The sequence below is a fragment of the Tachypleus tridentatus genome, chromosome 7 (genome assembly GCF_004210375.1).
Source record: "Tachypleus tridentatus isolate NWPU-2018 chromosome 7, ASM421037v1, whole genome shotgun sequence".
In the NCBI taxonomy this organism is placed as follows: Eukaryota; Metazoa; Arthropoda; class Merostomata; order Xiphosura; family Limulidae; genus Tachypleus; species Tachypleus tridentatus.
The window spans coordinates 101,067,400-101,088,190 of NC_134831.1; the positions used below are offsets into that span (position 1 = coordinate 101,067,400).

Consider the following 20,791-nt stretch of genomic DNA (forward strand, 5'->3'; position numbering starts at 1 on the left):
AATGAGAATGAACTCAGATTTTTCGAAGCAATCTGCACGACAATATTGGTGCGAGAGCACCAACAGGTCTAATTCCACACACATGGCAAAAACACGATTCAGCACCTTTCTCCGGGATAACCACCGAACGTTAGAATGGTACAGAAGTACCTCGAATTCAAAATCCATCTCATTACACAGCTCTTTGAAGATGTGGTGCTTCAGGGCACTATTTCGCACAAAGTTCACACATTCCACTCAAATTTTTAATACTTCTGCCAGTTTTGAAGGCAAGGTTTTGTTGCCAACGCATGCCTGTGCAGAACACAGTGTGTTACAATGATGTGTGGTGCATCGGCTTTTACCAGTGCACCAAAACCAGAGTTTCGTCCCAGCATGACGGGAGCTCTGTCCGAACAAACTGCAGAAACCATATCCCACGAAAAATCATTGTCTCAAAAGAAGTCATCCACAAGTTTCTTCACGTCGGCTGCCTTAGTTGTTGTTGTAAGAGGTTTACAAAATAAAAAATCTTTTATCTCGTCGTTCTACACATAGTGCACGAATACAACAAGCTGGCTTAGACTGGAAACGTTGGTAGTCTCATTGAGTTAAAGGCTGAATTTTGCTGGGCTTGAAATCAGATCTTCAACTACTTGAGCCAAGATGTCATCTATTCTACTGTTTATGGTGTCATTTAAAAGAGGAATTTGGAATAACGTATTTGCAGCAGCTTTCCCCAGCATGATATTCGCCATCTTCAACGCAGCTGGTTTTACGAGTGCTTGACCAATGATGTGTGGTTTGCCCTGCATTGCGATCAAGTACGCAATTTCGTACGATGCTGTGAGGATTGGTTTATCGATGGGTACAAAGCCAAGAACAGGCAAAGTAGCCTTTTCATTGAACCTGGCTCTCTTTACCTTGAATTCAGCAAGCGTTGTACTCTTGTATTTCCCATCTCCAGCAAGCTTTAGGGAGTGTTCTCTTAGTTTTGCGAGTGCTAGACTAGAATTGCTCAACTTGGCATTGCAATTCATGCATTGGGGATGCTGACTCCAATCATGTTCTGTTACATACATGAATCCATATTGTACGTATTCGTCTGACCACTTTCTATTTTTGCTCGACATAGTTAGTATGAAAGGATTGAAAGTTTAGGAAAAAAATCACAAATGACGCATGATTACTACAGTCACAAGTCGACTGCTAAGCGCATGAAATTCCCTGCAGCACAGATACTAAGGGCAAGTGATGTGACGTGATCAGCCGCAACCAATGATGGCCAAGTGGAGCATGACGTCACGAATCATCCGAGTGGATTCAATGGATGGACGTGAGGAGAGTTTCTAGACATTTCAGCTTGTACAACAATATTGAGCTGACACCAATGTTTGCTTACACACATTTATAATTGATTTTTACACCCGAGAATCTTCTATAACTTTAGTTAGTAAATGAAAATTTCGCAATACAGAATTAAGAATATAAAATATGTGAATTTCTAAATATAAATTTAACAAACATTAATGTTAGAATATATATATAATTGTAAATCCGTCACAGTCATGTCGCTTAGCAACAAAAGTATAACCTAATATTGTTGTTAGTCTGTACTGAAAGTATAAAATGAAATGTATTGACCACAAAACTGGAAAACAATATTTGTTTAATTCTTAATTTAGTGTCTACGTTGATTAAAAAGGTGGGTGATGTAACAGAAAGTAGGTTAATTCAGAAACGACTTAAGTTTAAAATTAAATCGATATTTTTACGTTCACGATAACTTTCACGCAGTAGGCTCTAGGCTAGATAATCCCTCATTACTTTCTTACGTTGGGATTCCTTTACCAACACTCACTACCCTTATAAGGTGAGAGCAGATCCCAGGTTTATGAGATCAGTTGTCGATTGCATTCATTTTAAAAAAGCTAGTAGGTGGATGAGTGAATTCAAGAAACTGGAGGTAATACATATACATAAATTGTATGTCTATAAAACAAATTCACATTTTTTGTTGTTCATGATCATATTACGTTAAATATTCTGTAAATAAACAATAATTGTGTTTTATCTGGAGCCAAATCTGGTGTGTTTGCCAGATGTGATGTTATTGTTTGTTCTAAGGAAAGTAAAATGTTTATTTGACTACACGTACTGCAGTTTTTTGTTTAATTTTGAACTTAAAACTACACGAGGGCTATCTCTGCTAGCCGTCCCTATTTTAGCAGTGTAAGACTAGAGGGGAGGCAGCTAGTCATTACCACCCACCGCCAACTCTTGGGATACTATTTTAACAACGAATAATGGGATTGACCGTCACATTATAACATACCAACGGTTTAAACGGTATGTGTGACGGAGATTCGAACCCGGGGCCCTCGAATTACGAGTCATGCCATGCAGAAATATAGAAAACGAGTTGTTAAACTTAAAAATGTGAAAACAAATCTTAATATTAAAACTGGTAGTTATGTTTGTGTGAAAGGACTTCATGTTGAAGCTCAGCTGTAATACTAAGTGCAAATAGCATTCCAAACTCTGCTAAAGGAAATTTGAATATCAGTTTGTTTGTTTTTTAATTGGAAGTTACACAATGGGCTGTTTAGACTCTGTCCATTAAAGAAAATCAGTTATAATGTTGTAAGTTAGGAAAGTTACTAGTGACTCACCAGTGGGCTTAAACTTAAAGATCATTGTAAACGTATATAATGCTGCTAGTTTACACTAACGTACGTGAGTTTGGCACCCTCACTAGAGTAAATAAGAAGAAATGATCTACTAGTATGCAGCTGTTTTGTAAAACGACCAGAGATAACTACGTTGTGTTTAAACAGGTTTCAATTATCTACCTGTTTTTGAAGTTGAATGGTATAATTGAAAGGTTGGTAATAAAAGCTAGATTGTTAGACATAACAAGTGTTACAAACCTAAATTTTAACTTCTGTCTTGCCAAAATTATTTCCTTGTTAAAGTTTTAAACTTGTAAACTAATTTTCTTGTGATAATATATAGTTTTAGTTTAATGTGTTAGAAGGTATGAAGAACTATATAAAATTATATGTGTACTTAGGTGGTGGATTTCGCGAGTGATTAGGGTAAAGAAATAACCGATTTGAAAACAGTGATGTCTAATCACCATACCTCCGAAGTACAACATGATTTTCAGTCTTTTATTTCTCATATAATCAGAAGCAAAAACCTACAGGTGTTGTCTTGATTCATCCTAGGCAAACCTTTCTCAGTACACAATATAACATTATAACACGAACTTCAATAATAGCTTCATAAAATGCAAAGTAAATAAAATAGTTCAAAAACTAAATGCCTCCATAAAAAAACAACATACAAAATATATAGAGAGTTAACAAACCAAATAAACAAGAAAAATCATACGACTGCATTTTCCAATTTACACTGATTTGCATAGTAAAAACCCCTAACTTAAAACGTTATTAATGTAATCTTTGTTCATATATATTTATATAATTAAAAACATAACTTCAATACTATTGTTTATGTTAATTGTCAATAGGTGATTAGAATGAGCACTATAATATAAGTATTAAAGTATTTTTAGTTTCTGTTCCAAGTTGTTACATGAAACTGTGAATGTCACTAATATATTTTGGGAGCTATTACCACAGGCATTATCCACTGTGACTTTAAGGTTACAACTATGAATGACAAAGGAAACTTTGCAAAACAAACCCTTTTTAATAGTCATTTTATATAAATGGTGGAGGCTGGGAGTTTTGTACAGTGGAAGTTTTATTTCTATTATAGTCATGGTGGAGGCTGGGAGTTTTGTACAGTGGAAGTTTTATTTCTATTATAGTCATGGTGGAGGCTGGGAGTTTTGAACAGTAGAAGTTTTATTTCTATTATAGTCATGGTGGAGGCTGGGAGTTTTGTATAGTGGAAGTTTTATTTCTATTATAGTCATGGTGGAGGCTGGGAGTTTTGAACAGTGGAAGTTTTATTTCTATTATAGTCATGGTGGAGGCTGTGAGTTTTGTACAGTGGAAGTTTTATTTCTATTATAGTCATGGTGGAGGCTGGGAGTTTTGAACAGTGGAAGTTTTATTTCTATTATAGTCATGGTGGAGGCTGGGAGTTTTGAACAGTGGAAGTTTTATTTCTATTATAGTCATGGTGGAGGCTGGGAGTTTTGAACAGTGGAAGTTTTATTTCTATTATAGTCATGGTGGAGGCTGGGAGTTTTGAACAGTGGAAGTTTTATTTCTATTATAGTCATGGTGGAGGCTGGGAGTTTTGTACAGTGGAAGTTTTATTTCTATTATAGTCATGGTGGAGGCTGGGAGTTTTGAACAGTGGAAGTTTTATTTCTATTATAGTCATGGTGGAGGCTGGGAGTTTTGTACAGTGGAAGTTTTATTTCTATTATAGTCATGGTGGAGGCTGGGAGTTTTGTACAGTGGAAGTTTTATTTCTACTTCAGAAACTTTAATAGCTTGAGGATAACTGCCTTCCCACAACTGGTTGCAGACTGTGTAGGGCAGTAGTATAGACGTTGTAGCGTTAAACACTGAACTGCATATTGTTAATTAATTTTCCATGTTAGCTGGCTCGTTTAACATCAGCATTTGGAATTTGTCTGACAGATGGGCTATCCCAAACACATTTGGGAGTTATTATTACAGGCTTTATCTGCAATGACTTTAAAGTAACAACTAGGAATGGTTACAGAAACTTTTAATGGTTGTTTTATACATGTTTGTTTGTGTAATATATATCAAACAATGAATAGCAAATATAGCTTTCTGTGGTAATAACATATTCACAGTTTCACGGAGCTTACTGTTTTCCCTTATAATATACAGCTTAAAAACAATAAATAACATTGATCGAAATATAAAAAAAGATGTTTTAATTTGCTTTATGAAGACAAATAGGAACAATCACATACATTATCAATTTCTGTAGCCATGGTAGTTACATCCAACCAATGTTGTAAATATAGATAGATGGGAAGATATACAGAGAAATTTAGTTTTATTACCTCAAGCTGCATCTTCTCAAGAACTAAAATTCCAGATATTATTGAAAAAAATGTTTAAGTCACATACATAGAGGTGATGTCAAGTGGAGGCAAGGGGTGGTAAGCATCACCCTAAATATTTCAGTATTTCCTCATCTGCTTTCCTAAAAATGCCTGCTTTCCAGGCATCAGAAAAGTGTAGAAAAAAAAATCCAATCTTTGGTTGTTCACCTTGCAACCTTTGCAACCAATAAGAATAAGAACAGAGGACTCTGCTACTTTTGCAGCCAATGAGAGTTGGATTAAAAATGCTACTATCTTATAGCCAATCAGAATAAGAATGGAAAATCCTGTTATCTTTGCAACCAATATGAATAGAATACATCTGAAAAACAAACTTATTATAAGTTGATTAAATAATCATTTATGAAAACATTCTGTAACAAAAATAATCCTTCTTAATTTATCTTCCATGACTCCTCAAACCCACAGTTTGTCATTTCTTTGCCCTTAACTTCATAACCATGGAATTACCACTACACAAACAAACTGTTTCAGTGGAACTGAAATTGGCCCTAGTACAAAAGATGAAAAGCCAACTCCTTTGGTTTATTTCAATAAGCAGTTGCAGTCCATGAAAGTTTTTAGACTTAATAAAGAAATGCTATCTTAAATAGACACATATAAATGTAAATATACAACATATAAATATATAATTAAAGAGTACACTATGTTCACTTAGCAGGTGATACAGTATTAATAACTATGCTGGACACTACTTACTGCAAATAATTTTTCTAAACAATGAATATAACTACAATAGTTCTTAATAATGAATACTACATTTTTTTCACCTAACAAAGTAAATATATATATATATCCTTATTAGTATAGCAGTTTGTAAATATTTGGTTTGTTTTAATACACGTAACATGGATGGACCACAAACAGTGACACACAAGTTCTTTTCTGTTGAGCACAATAGCAAGAAATGTTTAGCATTTTAATTGTAGCAGTTTATAAATACTTGGTTCTAATACATATGACACACAAGATCTTTGCTGGTGAGCAAACCTTTAGGTTTCCTTTCAATTATGTGATACACTATTTTCAAAAATTTATAACAATAAAAAACACTCCATTTTTGTGGAGTGTACTAAACACAGATCATCTTGCCACATCGCTCTAAACAATCATATGGCAAAAAAAGGGATATATGGTCATGTTCAGGCATGCCCTCCTCTTTACAAAATTATACACCAATAGTATTCATCTAGAATCTGTTAAAAAAGCCATTGTTTAGCAGATTTTGATTTCTTTCATAAAGAACATAAAGATATTATCACATATTCATGTGATATCATTATACGTTGGCTCCCAAGCCTGTTTTGAGGGTCACAACGGTCGTTTTACAATTACTTTTTAGTAAGAGTGTATAGGTAGCCATTGTATCCCAGCCAATAAGTTGTCTTTTAAAAAGAAAATATAGCACGACTCAGCAGTGTATTGTATGGGAGCCAATGTGTTAATAAAATCTTAACTCAAAAGATTTTTTGTGACTTATGACACATACTGACAATTAAGTTACAAAGAAATACTGCATGTGCAGAATTTACAAAAATAAATAACTACATCATCATGATGCCAATACACACACACTAACAAGATTAAAAAGATACATAAATACACTAAAAATAATCTCTTTTTGTTTTTAGTATCACCATCCGGGAACATTTGTTCTAACATTCATACTGTCTTCACTGCTTAAATTATAAAACAATTTTACTTACTTTATTACTAATTTGTACTTAAGAAATTAAACTAATGGTCAGTTTGATTAAAAACAGTTATTAACTAAATCAGTCCTTGTACTATACAACTAAAGAATAGGTAAATGTTAGGTGTGTGACAAAACATTTTAAAAAATGGCTGTCATCTTTAATACAAATCTACAGAATGGACTATATGCAATCTGTCCACTGCAAGGAATCAAACCCTGGATTTTAGCACTGTAAGTCTGTAGACTTACTGGTGACCTACTGAGATGCAAAAATTTACAAGTAGTAACATTATCCAATTAATGCTCTTATCATCAGTACCATGACGTTGATAAATTCCCCGTCTACATACATGCAATTGTACAAAGGAAATAAAAATGTCACTCCAACAAACTGTACCATACACAAACAAGTTTGTTGTCTTTTAGTTGTCATGATTTAAATATTATTGAACATGAAAAACACATTTAATGAAACAAGAATAGAAAGAAAGTTAACAAAATATATACACACATATACACCAAACATGATCCTTAATACACACATTACTTGACCTTGTTTCCAAAGTTCCTCTTGACCAAACAGCAGTATGATATGAAAATACATTATCTAAAATGTAGCATCTTAATCAGACAGATATGTCTGTTACTGCTACAGCTATTTCTCTTAGATGCATTCAATTGTAAACCCTTCTGCCTTTCCAGTGTGTGTCGTGCAAGAACAAGAATGGTGTTTTGTTTGTGTTCTCTTCTAAGTGAAGCAGTTTATTAGCTGAACTACATGCTCCACCATTAGATGATTTGAACAGCATGAGGTGGAAGGAGGTAAACCATATGGCATCAAAGAGGAATTTCTCTCCTTCAACTTAACTTCACTTGTAAAATAATAACTTTAATTATATGTTCAAAACTATTGTAACTACAGTCATTATTACTTAGGTGATAATTAAGACTGGTGAAAGCAAACAGATATTTGTAAGTGAATGGAGGAAAAGTATGACCATCAACAATGGAATGTTTAGCAAATCATCTCTAAATACTGATACCCCAATACAGTCCAGATATATGGTCTGTAACTTTAATGTGAAGAAATACCATCAATATTCAACCAGATGGTTTATCAACTATGTGAAGAAAAATATTCAATATTCAACCATAACAGCAACCAAATGATACACCTGGAAAATCAAGTGAGAAACAAATAACTGCAAAAAATTAGACATGATTTTAGTGCATTGGATTAACAAAATGTAGACATGATTTTAGTGCATTGGATTAACAAAATGTAGACATGATTTTAGTGTATTGGATTAACAAAATGTAAACATGATTTTAGTGTATTGGAGTAACAAAATATAGACATGATTTTAGTGTATTGGAGTAACAAAATATAGACAAGATTTTAGTGTATTGGAGTAACAAAATGTAGACATGATTTTAGTGCATTGGATTAACAAAATGTAGACATTATTTTAGTGCATTGGATTAACAAAATGTAGACATGATTTTAGTGTATTGGATTAACAAAATGTAGACATGATTTTAGTGTACTGGATTAACAAAATGTAGATTAACAAAATGTGATTTTAGTGTATTGGATTAACAAAATGTAGACATGACAGTGATTTTATGTAAACACAATTTTAGTGTATTGGATTAACAAAATGTAGACATGATTTTAGTGTATTGGATTAACAAAATGTAGACATGATTTTAGTGTATTGGATTAACAAAATGTAGACATGATTTTAGTGTATTGGATTAACAAAATGTAGACATGATTTTAGTGTATTGGATTAACAAAATGTAAACATGATTTTAGTGTATTGGATTAAGAAAATGTAAACATGATTTTAGTGTATTGGATAAACAAAATATAGACATGATTTTAGTGCATTGGATTAACAAAATGTAGAAAAGTACGTCATGAGAAGGACATAAAATAAGCAAAATGTAACATAACTCTGGCCATAAACCAACCATATAAAGGAGAAACCTTTGACAAATAATTAAAGAAACATGTTACAATGAAGACTAAAGGCAGTAAGTTTTCAACTAAGTAGCAAAAACTGAGTTGAGGAAGATGACAAACTATCTATATTCAAAATGTTTAAATCTCTTTTGACAAATGATTCATCCATGTGAAACAGTAAGGAAGAACCAATGAGATTTATTAACTGAGCAAAATGAAAAAACACAAAACTTTGTTCTGTAAGCAGTGAAACAGAAGGCAACAAAGATGTAAGAGCATTCAAGAGAACAAACACAAATAAAGGAGGTTCCTCCAGAGATGTGTGACTAGAACTTAACTAAAAGCTGACTGAGGAAGAGCTAGAAAAATGTAAGTAGCCAACTGGTAACTGAAATCCAAAACTTACCAACTTTCAAGAAACTAATTTTGAAAATTTCTAGGTGGAAGAAGAAATACTGAATTGGAGGTCATTTTAAAGATGAGAGTTGATAAATTCACAAAAACATTTGAAGTGAATGAATTAAAGGAAATGACAACAAGAAGGATTATGAATGAGAGAACACATATTTACAACTCACTATCATCATTATCCTTGAACCTCATCTGCATAAAATATAACAGAAAATGAATTTGGTGACAAGAGATATCAAATGAAAAATCCTCATGAAAGAATACTACCACTGAGAAGCAACACAAAGTTTTAAACAACTTTGGAGCCAATGTAAAATAGTGGTAAAGTACAGACATAACTTGCAAATAAAAGGGGAGGCATGGTACTGTATCAAGAAAAAAAATGTGTAGAGAGAAAAAAGTCAGACTAATATTGCAAGAGAAAAATAATAATGATGATGACTAATACATTTTGAAAGAACTGAACACAGAGATACGCAACTACAATTCAAATATGAGCTACAGAAGGTGGTGTAGACAGAATGTAATGGTTAGTTAAGAGGAAGGCCACATTATCATCTTGTTATGGGTCTAAAAATACAGCAACCAGAGGGAATGACAACACGTTTTTATATAACAAAATGTTCATAAAATGGAAAATAAAGCAAAGAATAAAGAGTGTCTGAAGTTTTCCATAATCAAAATTAACGTCAACAGTGGAGGTAATGTGTTATGTTTGAAACCTATCATACCTTACTTCAACAGTAGTTGTATCTTAAAACAGTAACATAAAACATTATTTTTTCATAGAAATCTGTAAAACCAAGAAAATTCAAACTTTTTATCGTATTTTCACCCACAATTGTGAAACATTAACTTTAAACAAGAAATGCAAAGCTCTTTTGATTAAACTAATTAAAACCTCAAATACTGATTCATTATATTTTAAATAATTCAAAGAAAAATGTTAATCAAAGTCACTTTAAAAAAATTTTGAACAGTTCTTTTGTTTGTTAATTGAACTACTATATCTTTTATATTTAAAATTAAATAAGGATATGAAAAGTATAATAGATGCATACATACAAATTGTTAAATATATATTAAAACATATGGGTATGAAAACATTTGTAAAACTGTACATAAACAACTTACACATGGAGGTACTGCACATATTAGTAAATTACAAACAAATATATATATATATATATAATGTATAACTATCTACAAAATACAGTTATCTTACCCCAAAGTACTGAGTGACACCACACATGCAACTTATACATGAGCAAGTTTTCTATATGCAGCTCAGCTAATCTCAGTAAGATATTTTACCAGTAATTGTATATTTCTAAATCACACAGAACAATATTCAGCACATGAATAACAAATTGGAAACTTCCATAAACTAGTTCCATTCATAAGCTGACATTACACACTAATAATATGTATCTAACCAAGGCCACTAAGGTCTCCTTCCATTACAGTTTGTGAGTATCATTTTTCTTCTGATCCATTGTTCCCATCATTCCAATGTCACATCCAACCTGAGAAAGAGATAATATTTACCTTGGAACACAGAATATAACTTTCTTCTAAACTGTATTTCACTGGAAACTATAATAATTCAGAAGAGTCAACATGACTGAAAACCATTAAAATTCAATGTATGCAATACAGTAACACTTAGAGTAAACTGAGTAGAAATAAAGATTTAAATTTCAACAGTTCACATGATGAGAAAAACACTACATTTAACTTTTATATTTGTTACAGGCTTTCTAAATAACTAATTACATGTTTGTATATCTTGGTCTACCTTTGCAAAAAAAATGATAGAAATACATTTTTCTTCAGAGGTTCATAAATGTACTTAAACTTCTCAAAGTTAATATATTGCAAAAAATCAGAGAAATAAAGAATTGAAAGTAGAAACAAAACACACTTTCATTCCTTCACAGGACAATGAGAAAACACACTTTCATTACTAGCAAGTGTAATGAAAACCTTCACGGGGCAATGAGAAAACACACTTTCATTACTAGCAAGTGTAATGAAAACCTTCACGGGACAATGAGAAAACACACTTTCATTACTAGCAAGTGTAATGAAAACCTTCACAGAACAATGAGAAAACACACTTTCATTACTAGCAAGTGTAATGAAAACCTTCACGGGACAATGAGAAAACACACTTTCATTACTAGCAAGTGTAATGAAAACCTTCACAGAACAATGAGAAAACACTTTCATTACCAGCAAGTGTAATGAAAACCTTCATGGGACAATGAGAAAACACACTTTCATTACTAGCAAGTGTAATGAAAACCTTCATGGGACAATGAGAAAACACACTTTCATTACTAGCAAGTGTAATGAAAACCTTCACAGAACAATGAGAAAACACTTTCATTACCAGCAAGTGTAATGAAAACCTTCACGGGACAATGAGAAAACACACTTTCATTACCAGCAAGTGTAATGAAAACCTTCATGGGACAATGAAAACCTTCAGAAAACACACTTTCATTACTAGCAAGTGTAATGAAAACCTTCATGAGACAATAGAAAACACACTTTCATTACCAGCAAGTGTAATGAAAACCTTCATGGGACAATGAGAAAACACACTTTCATTACCAGCAAGTGTAATGAAAACCTTCATGGGACAATAAGAAAACACACTTTCATTACTAGCAAGTGTAATGAAAACCTTCATGAGACAGTAGAAAACACACTTTCATTACCAGCAAGTGTCATGAAAACCTTCATGGGACAATGAGAAAACACACTTTCATTACTAGCAAGTGTAATGAAAACCTTCATGGGACAATGAGAAAACACTTTCATTACTAGCAAGTGTAATGAAAACCTTCAGGGGACAATGAGAAAACACACTTTCATTACTAGTAAGTGTAATGAAAACCTTCACAGGACAATGAGAGCCACATATAATCTCCCAACAAATTAACAGTTAACTTTAAATTGTAACTTCTTACATTCACAGAGCTGTAAATAGGCAGAGAAAGTGACCGTGACCAAAGATTTTTATTTGGTCACATTAATAAACGGTAGATTTTGTTCTTTATATATGTAATACCTATGTGTTTCTATCTCAAATTAAACTTTTCTTTTAATCAACATTTCTTAAACATGATAAAGCTTGTCTGATGTGTGGCCCAGTAAAAACATTATAATATATTAAAATGTTTTCCATCCAATCTTTATAGCCTTTAGATAACTTGTTTTTAGATTCTATGTATCAGATATTTATTTTCCCTTTTTACTTCAGATAATTATTTACTTGACACTAATTTCCACATAATTTGGTTACATTCACACTTTGATATAAATTATGAGGCGTGGCAGTTTCTTAGCACCTTCATCACAACCACAAAATGATAACATACCTATACCTTCATCACAACCACAAAATGATAACATACCTAAACCTTCATCACAACCACAAAATGATAACATACCTATACCTTCATCACAACCACAAAATGATAACGTAGCGAAACCTTCATCACAACCACAAAATGATAACGTACCAATACCTTCATCACAACCACAAAAATGATAACGATACCTTCATCACAACCACAAAATGATAACGTACCGATACCTTCATCACAACCACAAAATGATAACGTACCGATACCTTCATCACAACCACAAAATGATAACATACCGAAACCTTCATCACAACCACAAAATGATAACGTACCTATACCTTCATCACAACCACAAAATGATAACATACCAAAACCTTCATCACAACCACAAAATGATAACATACCGAAACCTTCATCACAACCACAAAATGATAACATACCTATACCGTCATCACAACCACAAAATGATAATATACCTATACCTTCATCACAACCACAAAATGATAACATACCTATACCTTCATCACAACCACAAAATGATAACATACCTATACCTTCATCACAACCACAAAATGATAACATACCTATACCTTCATCACAACAACAAAATGATAACGTACCTATACCTTCATCACAACCACAAAATGATAACATACCTATACCTTCATCACAACCACAAAATGATAACGTACCGATACCTTCATCACAACCACAAAATGATAACGTACCGATACCTTCATCACAACCACAAAATGATAACGTACCGATACCTTCATCACAACCACAAAATGATAACGTGCCTATACCTTCATCACAACCACAAAATGATAACATACTAAACCTTCATCACAACCACAAAATGATAACATACCGAAACCTTCATCATAACCTCAAAATGATAACATACCGATACCTTCATCACAACCACAAAATGATAACATACCTATACCTTCATCACAACCACAAAATGATAACACACCGATACCTTCATCACAACCGCAAAATGATAACGTACCGATACCTTCATCACAACCGCAAAATGATAACGCACCGATACCTTCATCACAACCACACAATGATAACGTACCGATACCTTCATCACAACCACAAAATGATAACATACCTATACTTTCATCACAACCACAAAATGATAACATACTGATACTTTCATCACAACCACAAAATGATAACATACCGATACCTTCATCACAACCACCAAATAACATACCGATACCTTCTCCATAATCACCAAACCATGTGAGAATAAGAGGAAATATTTTATGAATGGCATGTATGTATTCTGCATGTATATTATACAGTTAGGCTAATCTATATTGGATATGCCATTGTGGCAGTAAGTCTGAAATGCACATACCTAACCCCACTTCTAATGTAAAGTCAGTAACATTTAAAGTGTAAATGATAGTAAGTCAATGTGGCTTTCTAAGGTAGATAATCTAATAATGAAAATCTAATAATGACAATAATGATAAAGTGTGCAGTAAGCATTCAGTTAGGAAGTTTTACTTTTAATGTTTATAATTCATAATTACAACAGAAATAATTTGGGCATATTCTTGAAAGGCCCAAATATTGAGAGGTCTTGAAATTAAAAGAATTATTCTGTATTTATGCCTTTATCCTCAAAATGAACTGGGACAATGATATGGAAATACTGTTGACTGTTATTGAGACAATAATATATTGAAATGTTTTATACAGTCTATGAAAATGATCTTGGAGCTTCATCAAGTAATTACAGATCACATTCCCATGTATAGTTCTTCTCTGTCTGACAGCTGTACATCTTGACAGTAGCCCTTCAGCACAGTTTTCACAATACAATGTTACCACGCAGAGTCCTTCTCTGTCTAATAGATGTAGACCTTGACAGTGGCTCTTCAGCACAGTTTTCACTAGAAAATGTTACCACATATAGTCCTTCTCTGTCTGACAGCTGTACATCTTGACAATAGCCCTTCAGCACAGTTTTCACTAGAAAATGTTACAACACAGAGACCTTCTCTGTCTAACAACTGTAAACCTTGACAGTAGAACTTCAGTACAGTTTTCACTAGAAAATGTTACCACATATAGTCCTTCTACGTTTGACAGCTGTACATCTTCACAATAGCCCTTCAGCACAGTTTTCACTACAAAATGTTGCCACATATAGTCCTTCTCTGTCTGACAGCTGTACATCTTGACAATAGCCCTTCAACAGAGTTTTTACGAGAAAATGTTACCACATATAGTCCTTCTACGTCTGACAGCTGTACATCTTGACAATAGCCCTTCAGCAAAGTTTTCACTAGAAAATGTTACCACATATAGTCCTTCTACGTCTGACAGCTGTACATCTTGACAAAAGCCCTTCAGCACAGTTTTCAATAGAAAATGTTACCACATATAGTCCTTCTCTGTTTGACAGCTGTACATCTTGACAATAGCCCTTCAGCACAGTTTTCACTAGAAACTGTTACCACATATAGTCCTTCTACGTCTGACAGCTGTACATTTTGAAAATAGCCCTTCAGCACAGTTTTCACTAGAAAATGTTACCACATATAGTTCTTCTCTGTCTGACAGCTGTACACCTTGACAATAGCCCTTCAGCAAAGTTTTCACTAGAAAATGTAACCACATATAGTCCTTCTACGTCTGACAGCTGTACATCTTGACAATAGCCCTTCAGCACAGTTTTCAATAGAAAATGTTACCACATATAGTCCTTCTCTGTCTGACAGCTGTACATCTTGACAATAGCCCTTCAGCACAGTTTTCACTAGAAACTGTTACCACATATAGTCCTTCTCTGTCTGACAGCTGTACATTTTGACAATAGCCCTTCAGCACAGTTTTCACTAGAAAATGTTACCACATATAGTTCTTCTCTGTCTGACAGCTGTACATCTTGACAATAGCCCTTCAGCAAAGTTTTCACTAGAAAATGTTACCACATATAGTCCTTCTCTGTCTGACAGCTGTACATCTTGACAATAGCCCTTCAGCACAGTTTTCACTAGAAACTGTTACCACATATAGTCCTTCTACGTCTGACAGCTGTACATTTTGAAAATAGCCCTTCAGCACAGTTTTCACTAGAAAATGTTACCACATATAGTTCTTCTCTGTCTGACAGCTGTACACCTTGACAATAGCCCTTCAGCAAAGTTTTCACTAGAAAATGTTACCACATATAGTCCTTCTCTGTCTGAGAGATGTACATCTTGACAATAGCCCTTCAGCAAAGTTTTCACTAGAAAATGTTACCACATATAGTCCTTCTCTGTCTGAGAGATGTACATCTTGACAATAGCCCTTCAGCACAGTTTTCACTAGAAAATGTTACCACATATAGTCCTTCTCTGTCTGAGAGATGTACATCTTGACAATAGCCCTTCAGCAAAGTTTTCACTAGAAAATGTTACCACATATAGTCCTTCTCTGTCTGAGAGATGTACATCTTGACAATAGCCCTTCAGCAAAGTTTTCACTAGAAAATGTTACCACATATAGTCCTTCTCTGTCTCAGAGATGTACATCTTGACAATAGCCCTTCTGCACAGTTTTCACTAGAAAATGTTACCACATATAGTCCTTCTACGTCTGACAGCTGTACATCTTGACAATAGCCCTTCAGCACAGTTTTCACTAGAAAATGTTACCACATATAGTCCTTCTACGTCTGACAGATGTACATCTTGACAATAGCCCTTCAGCACAGTTTTCACTAGAAACTGTTACCACACATACTCCTTCTACGTCTGACAGCTGTACATTTTGAAAATAGCCCTTCAGCACAGTTTTCACTAGAAAATGTTACCACATATACTTCTTCTCTGTCTGACAGCTGTACACCTTGACAATAGCCCTTCAGCAAAGTTTTCACTAGAAAATGTTACCACATATAGTCCTTCTCTGTCTGAGAGATGTACATCTTGACAATAGCCCTTCAGCACAGTTTTCACTAGAAAATGTTACCACATATAGTCCTTCTCTGTCTGACAGCTGTACATCTTGACAATAGCCCTTCATGTTACCACAGTTTCTGACAGCTGTACATCTTAAAATGCCCTTCACCACACAAGATAAGTCCTTCTCTGTCTGACAGCTGTACATCTTGACAATAGCCCTTCCACAGTTTTCACTAGAAAATGTTACCACATATAGTCCTTCTCGTCTGACAGCTGTACATCTTGACAATAGCCCTTCAGCACAGTTTTCACTAGAAAATGTTACCACATATAGTCCTTCTCTGTCTGACAGCTGTACATCTTGACAATAGCCCTTCAGCACAGTTTTCACTAGAAAATGTTACCACATATAGTCCTTCTACGTCTGACAGCTGTACATCTTGACAATAGCCCTTCAGCACAGTTTTCACTAGAAAATGTTACCACATATAGTCCTTCTACGTCTGACAGCTGTACATCTTGACAATAGCCCTTCAGCACAGTTTTCACTAGAAAATGTTACCACATATAGTTCTTCTCTGTCTGACAGCTGTACATCTTGACAATAGCCCTTCAGCACAGTTTTCACTAGAAAATGTTACCACATATAGTCCTTCTCTGTCTGACAGCTGTACATCTTGACAATAGCCCTTCAGCACAGTTTTCACTAGAAAATGTTACCACATATAGTCCTTCTACGTCTGACAGCTGTACATCTTGACAATAGCCCTTCAGCACAGTTTTCACTAGAAAATGTTACCACATATAGTCCTTCTCTGTCTGACAGCTGTACATCTTGACAATAGCCCTTCAGCACAGTTTTCACTAGAAAATGTTACCACATATAGTCCTTCTCTGTCTGACAGCTGTACATCTTGACAATAGCCCTTCAGCACAGTTTTCACTAGAAAATGTTACCACATATAGTTCTTCTCTGTCTGACAGCTGTACATCTTGACAATAGCCCTTCAGCACAGTTTTCACTAGAAAATGTTACCACATATAGTCCTTCTCTGTCTGACAGCTGTACATCTTGACAATAGCCCTTCAGCACAGTTTTCACTAGAAAATGTTACCACATATAGTCCTTCTCTGTCTGACAGCTGTACATCTTGACAATAGCCCTTCAGCACAGTTTTCACTAGAAAATGTTACCACATATAGTCCTTCTCTGTCTGACAGCTGTACATCTTGACAATAGCCCTTCAGCACAGTTTTCACTAGAAAATGTTACCACATATAGTCCTTCTCTGTCTGACAGCTGTACATCTTGACAATAGCCCTTCAGCACAGTTTTCACTAGAAAATGTTACCACATATAGTCCTTCTCTGTCTGACAGATGTACATCTTGACAATAGCCCTTCAGCACAGTTTTCACTAGAAAATGTTACCACATATAGTCCTTCTCTGTCTGACAGCTGTACATCTTGACAATAGCCCTTCAGCACAGTTTTCACTAGAAAATGTTACCACATATAGTCCTTCTCTGTCTGAGAGATGTACATCTTGACAATAGCCCTTCAGCAAAGTTTTCACTAGAAAATGTTACCACATATAGTCCTTCTCTGTCTGAGAGATGTACATCTTGACAATAGCCCTTCAGCACAGTTTTCACTAGAAAATGTTACCACATATAGTCCTTCTACGTCTGACAGCTGTACATCTTGACAATAGCCCTTCAGCACAGTTTTCACTAGAAAATGTTACCACATATAGTCCTTCTCTGTCTGACAGCTGTACATCTTGACAATAGCCCTTCAGCACAGTTTTCACTAGAAAATGTTACCACATATAGTCCTTCTCTGTCTGACAGCTGTACATCTTGACAATAGCCCTTCAGCACAGTTTTCACTAGAAAATGTTACCACATATAGTCCTTCTCTGTCTGACAGCTGTACATCTTGACAATAGCCCTTCAGCACAGTTTTCACTAGAAAATGTTACCACATATAGTCCTTCTCTGTCTGACAGCTGTACATCTTGACAATAGCCCTTCAGCACAGTTTTCACTAGAAAATGTTACCACATATAGTTCTTCTCTGTCTGACAGCTGTACATCTTGACAATAGCCCTTCAGCACAGTTTTCACTAGAAAATGTTACCACATATAGTCCTTCTCTGTCTGACAGCTGTACATCTTGACAATAGCCCTTCAGCACAGTTTTCACTAGAAAATGTTACCACATATAGTCCTTCTCTGTCTGACAGCTGTACATCTTGACAATAGCCCTTCAGCACAGTTTTCACTAGAAAATGTTACCACATATAGTTCTTCTCTGTCTGACAGCTGTACATCTTGACAATAGCCCTTCAGCAAAGTTTTCACTAGAAAATGTTACCACATATAGTCCTTCTCTGTCTGACAGCTGTACATCTTGACAATAGCCCTTCAGCACAGTTTTCACTAGAAAATGTTACCACATATAGTCCTTCTCTGTCTGACAGCTGTACATCTTGACAATAGCCCTTCAGCACAGTTTTCACTAGAAAATGTTACCACATATAGTCCTTCTGTCTGACAGCTGTACATCTTGACAATAGCCCTTCAGCACAGTTTTCACTAGAAAATGTTACCACATATAGTCCTTCTCTGTCTGACAGCTGTACATCTTGACAATAGCCCTTCAGCACAGTTTTCACTAGAAAATGTTACCACATATAGTCCTTCTCTGTCTGACAGCTGTACATCTTGACAATAGCCCTTCAGCACAGTTTTCACTAGAAAATGTTACCACATATAGTCCTTCTCTGTCTGACAGCTGTACATCTTGACAATAGCCCTTCAGCACAGTTTTCACTAGAAAATGTTACCACATATAGTCCTTCTACGTCTGACAGCTGTACATCTTGACAATAGCCCTTCAGCACAGTTTTCACTAGAAAATGTTACCACATATAGTTCTTCTCTGTCTGACAGCTGTACATCTTGACAATAGCCCTTCAGCACAGTTTTCACTAGAAAATGTTACCACATATAGTCCTTCTACGTCTGACAGCTGTACATCTTGACAATAGCCCTTCAGCACAGTTTTCAATAGAAAATGTTACCACATATAGTCCTTCTCTGTCTGACAGCTGTACATCTTGACAATAGCCCTTCAGCACAGTTTTCACTAGAAACTGTTACCACATATAGTCCTTCTACGTCTGACAGCTGTACATTTTGAAAATAGCCCTTCAGCACAGTTTTCACTAGAAAATGTTACCACATATAGTTCTTCTCTGTCTGACAGCTGTACACCTTGACAATAGCCCTTCAGCAAAGTTTTCACTAGAAAATGTTACCACATATAGTCCTTCTCTGTCTGACAGCTGTACATCTTGACAATAGCCCTTCAGCAAAGTTTTCACTAGAAAATGTTACCACATATAGTCCTTCTCTGTCTGAGAGATGTACATCTTGACAATAGCCCTTCAGCACAGTTTTCACTAGAAAATGTTACCACATATAGTCCTTCTCTGTCTGACAGATGTACATCTTGACAATAGCCCTTCAGCACAGTTTTCACTAGAAAATGTTACCACATATAGTCCTTCTCTGTCTGAGAGATGTACATCTTGACAATAGCCCTTCAGCAAAGTTTTCACTAGAAAATGTTACCACATATAGTCCTTCTCTGTCTGAGAGATGTACATCTTGACAATAGCCCTTCAGAACAGTTTTCACTTGAAAATGTTACCACATATAGTCCTTCTCTGTCTGAGAGATGTACATCTTGACAATAGCCCTTCTGCACAGTTTTCACTAGAAAATGTTACCACATATAGTCCTTCTACGTCTGACAGCTGTACATCTTGACAATAGCCCTTCAGCACAGTTTTCACTAGAAAATGTTACCACATATAGTCCTTCTCTGTCTGACAGCTGTACATCTTGAAAATAGCCCTTCAGCACAGTTTTCACTAGAAAATGTTACCACATATAGTCCTTCTCTGTCTGACAGCTGTACATCTTGACAATAGCCCTTCAGCAAAGTTTTCACTAGAAAATGTTACCACATATAGTCCTTCTCTGTCTGACAGCTGTACATCTTGACAATAGCCCTTCAGCACAGTTTTCACTAGAAACTGTTACCACATATAGTCCTTCTCTGTCTGACAGCTGTACATCTTGACAATAGCCCTTCAGCACAGTTTTCACTAGAAAATGTTACCACATATAGTCCTTCTACATCTGACAGCTGTACATCTTGACAATAGCCCTTCAGCACAGTTTTCACTAGAAAATGTTACCACATATAGTCCTTCTCTGTCTGACAGCTGTACATCTTGACAATAGCCCTTCAGCACAGTTTTCACTAGAAAATGTTACCACA

General features: G+C 35.0%; 1 protein-coding gene across 2 annotated transcripts in view; it reads right to left on the reverse strand.

Annotated features, from left to right (window-relative positions):
* Positions 1-3,138: 3,138 nt before the first annotated feature.
* LOC143256299 (CUE domain-containing protein 1-like) overlaps positions 3,139-20,791 on the reverse strand; it is an 87,844-nt gene continuing 70,191 nt past the window's right edge. For both annotated transcript variants that reach the window (XM_076513363.1, XM_076513362.1), the window contains exon 7: positions 3,139-10,667. In XM_076513363.1, the coding sequence (XP_076369478.1) occupies positions 10,602-10,667 (66 nt within the window). In that variant the 3' untranslated portion in view covers positions 3,139-10,601. The remainder of the gene's footprint in view (positions 10,668-20,791) is intronic.